At 39.3% G+C, this 3,781-nt stretch overlaps 1 protein-coding gene across 5 annotated transcripts in view; it reads left to right on the forward strand.

Annotated features, from left to right (window-relative positions):
- Nucleotides 1–2,083: 2,083 nt before the first annotated feature.
- HNRNPA3 (heterogeneous nuclear ribonucleoprotein A3) overlaps nt 2,084–3,781 on the forward strand; it is a 10,088-nt gene continuing 8,390 nt past the window's right edge. For 2 of the 5 annotated variants that reach the window (XM_031056368.1, XM_005415881.2), the window contains exon 1: nt 2,084–2,239. In XM_031056368.1, the coding sequence (XP_030912228.1) occupies nt 2,174–2,239 (66 nt within the window). In that variant the 5' untranslated portion in view covers nt 2,084–2,173. Of the gene's footprint in view, nt 2,240–2,719; nt 2,744–3,781 lie in introns of all 5 variants that reach the window. The other 3 variants (XM_031056380.1, XM_031056361.1, XM_031056352.1) reach the window with 3 other exon arrangements.

Here is a 3,781-nt window from a genome sequence, read left to right on the forward strand (position 1 = left end):
CTGTTGGTGTTGGGGATACACTACCAACACACTTAAAAATGGGAATCAGTTTTTTCCTGCCTTAACTTTTAGGTTTGGTAAAATACCTTTCTGTATGCACTTTTTAAGTCCACCTTCACCTGCTTATAGAACAGACCAGTGCATTTCCATAGTATTCTCTGATTGGATGGGTGAACTTCCATCTTCATAATGTCTGGTTTGTCTCTGTTAGCTTCTTTTCTCCTGTAAGAGACAAAGCAGTCTTGTGAGTAATGAGACAAGTGCTGGTGACTTCTTTATCGTTATAATTTAAAGCTTTTTTCCGAGACTGCTTTAAATTCTCTCGTTAAATTGCAGTATATGATTGCTACAATCCTAGTTTAACTAGCATTTAGTAGTAAAGGTATTCTGAGTATTCAGAGTTGAATAGAGTATTTTGTTGGTGATAAGAGTTTAAAAATATGGTGCTGTCAGCCTTAACGTTCTGTGAGGCAAAATAGGAATAGGACTGAGCAGGGCTGTGTTCCACATGAGCTGGTGGTGTGTATTTCAAGAAGACAACTCCTTGTTAACCCTTAAGGCCTTCAGAGGCCATTGGGGCAGAGACCATGCCCAGGAGCTTTATGTTGGCCGGTGTGGAGCCTCGCTGGGGACAGTAGCTTCAGAAAGGGATTCATACTTTCCATTACTTTGAAAAGGTATTTAAATAAGCTTATTCCTTTACTCCCTGACAATTTCTAAAGCTTTATTTTGCTGTATAGTGAGTTTGTAGAAAGCCCTTGAAGTGGTAATGTTCTGTTTCATACCTCCCCTACATGACTTTAAAAAATTGACAGCTCAGTTGAAGTACTTAATATCCTAATACCTCTTAAGTCAAACTGATGTTTGATTTAAAGGATTTCAAGAGCAGCTCCAACATTGTGTAGCAGGAACTGAAGATAATACAAACATTTTGACATTGCTTAATAAAACCTTTTAAAGTGTTAATGCATTAAATTGCGATACTCATGATTTCACAGTTGAGTTTAATTTGAAGCCGAATTTTAACATGAAATTACGTTTAAGAATTTGCACTTAGAACAATAGCGTATATTGCTCATTAGTAGAGACCTACCTGCCTTTCCACATGCAGGAATAAAATTTGCAGGAAGAAAACTTTAAAAAAGACCCCACAACCCAAACAAACAAACCCATCACAGAAGTACACCTAATCTTGTAAATATCTATGCTTTTAAATGCAGCACAAGTATAGTTTTACTGAAGTATGTTATGTACTTGACTGCATTGCATTTTGGCCACTGTAATAAAGCTTCAAGAAACATCCAAAGTAGTAGTGAATATTGGCCAGAGATAAATGAATACATTAATACTAGAACCAACTGAATGTTCCTAGAAAGTTTTCTAGAAAAAGGCCAAAGGGAGCATGATTTTTTTGGCTGGATGTGTATTTATGGGTTCATTCACTGAGCTTATCTTGTAAAAGATTTCGTATTTGTAATGGGACATATGTCACATAGTACAGGGCAGTAATCAAATATGTAATAGGGGAGCAAAAGTAATGCAGATGCCTAGTGCTAGAGACTCCTGAGGATCAGCAGTTCTTGATGTTGCAAGTCAGCATCAGTAAGGGCTTCTTGCACTACTCCTAGTGGAAAGTATTTTTTAATACAGGAACTATATAAGACATCCTCTAGTGTTGCACACTGCTGGATAGCTGACTACAATAGGTAGTCATCAGAAAGTTCTAATAAGCAGTGTTTACCAAATGTTACATGTTTTGGGGGTTAAAAATCCAGAGAAGCAGAATTTACGTAGTGGATTTGGGTATTGAAGTGGAATTTGCTTGCTGTATCAGTTGTACTCACAATAGTTTTGTCAGACAGTAATAGATAAAGGTTTGCTACAGATTTTAGCATTAGTTTGTATAGTGAGCTTGACTGGGATAGCAGATGTTTCTTTTACATCTCTTTCCAGTTGTTAGCTGAGTAGCCTGAGGCTTTTTATCCCACCCTTTTAAATACTTCTGAGATTTTTTTTTTCTACTTTAACCTGTTTCTTCCTGCAAAGCTACACCTGTGCATTGCAGCAGAGAGGGCCCTGTGTCACAGGAACTGGGGTAAGTACTGACTTATCCAACCTGTTTTCTAGGTTTCCTAGATCTAAAAGAAAGGCCGAGTTAGAGTACCCTTCCAAAATGGCTGCTATTAAGGAAGAGAGAGAAGTGGAAGACTACAAGAGGAAAGGAAGACGATCCTCACAGGTGAGAGGATGGGTTTTTTTATTAAATATAAAGTAGTTTTAAGGGGGAAAAGATGAAAAAAAACCCCAAGTAACCATTTCTATCTGATATAGTAATATCTTTTTTTCTGCCTTCTTCATCCCCGTATTAGTGGAGTAACTTTAAATTGCAGTTTATTACATGCAGTTGTAAGGGGTGGGGTGTTAAGCATAATGGGGAAATTTTGCTTGTCTAGTTTTCTGTTACAACAGAATTGATTAAATACATGTTTCTGATTAAAGCAAGGTGGAATTATTAAATTAATGTATTTTCTGAGTATCAGCAGGAACTTGATTACTTCTACCTTCAAAAGTCCTGTTTTTAGTGGGAATGAAGACAGGTTCCTATTTGCTTTTCTTTTTTTTTTCTTTTTTTTTTTTAAGTAAAAATGGTTGCCTGATAGTCACTGCAAATGAAAGCGAGCTGTACTAAGTAAAAATAACTGTTTTCTTTTGCTTCTAGCAGAAATACCGTAGACTGAATAAGGTGCGTAGTATAGAGAAGACGTTGGGGCTGTTTTTGGGAGGATGGGAGCTAGTTACTTTTGGGGCAGGGTGTGGAAGTGGGAGGGGGGAAAGTTCTTAATACCTTTCAGAAAATAATTTTAAGGTCAGCAAAAAGGGTATTGAAAGTGCTTATATCGCTTATAACGGAGGCATTTAATCTTCATTTAATTGGATTTGTTTGCTTTCTAACATTATTTTTTCAGGTTGCCTGAATATTTTAGCTAGTTCAAACCAACTTTTTTCTGGAATGATACACTACTGCAATGTGGGAGGGCCTATACACTTGAATTATGAACAAACCTTGTCCCAGTTGCATGTGTCTGGTAGTGTATGGTTATTTTGTATTGAAGTACAGTGTGTAAAGTCCTTTTGGAAGGAATGTTGAAAATCTCTCACTGATTTGGACTTTGAATTGAGTGTAATGGGGTGGATCAGCTGCATACTAAATAACCTCTTGTAGTTCAGAAAAGTATCTTGCCCTGCAATGATCTTAAAACTTGAGTTTCTAGAGAACAAGTTTCTCGGGGAACCTTGCTGAGGCCCCAGTGGCCTGTAAGCTTTCCAGTTTCAGAAGGCAGTCTGGGATTGTACTGCCTGGGGGGACAGGGTGGTCTCAGGTTCAGCCACAGCTGAGCCTAGCCTTGGTGGCCAGCATTTTGTGGGCACTTGCTGCTGCTCAGAGGTAGAATGCGTGGGAGAGCTCCACCTGAAAACTGCCTTTACACAGAAATACTGCAACTCCAAAAGGCTGATCATTCAAAACCCCTGCTGTAGGAAATTTCACTTGATGGCAACCTCAGCATAGAAGCAGTATGTATCTGCAGTAGCTTTGTCTTAAAGGTTGTCAGGATTTCTGCAAAGAGGAGGATTTTTGCAGGAATCTCAGGGGGTTCTAGCTGCCATCTTTCCCTCCCCGCCTTAGGCGAGAGGTACACTTACAGTGCGCCGGGTGCCGGGGGTTCGGTAGGGCCTGGAGGCCGCGCTGCGGTTCTGCGGGAGGCGAACAGAGGGGCCCGCG

Source organism: Geospiza fortis, unplaced genomic scaffold, assembly GCF_000277835.1.
Source record: "Geospiza fortis unplaced genomic scaffold, GeoFor_1.0 scaffold112, whole genome shotgun sequence".
NCBI classification, from domain to species: Eukaryota; Metazoa; Chordata; class Aves; order Passeriformes; family Thraupidae; genus Geospiza; species Geospiza fortis.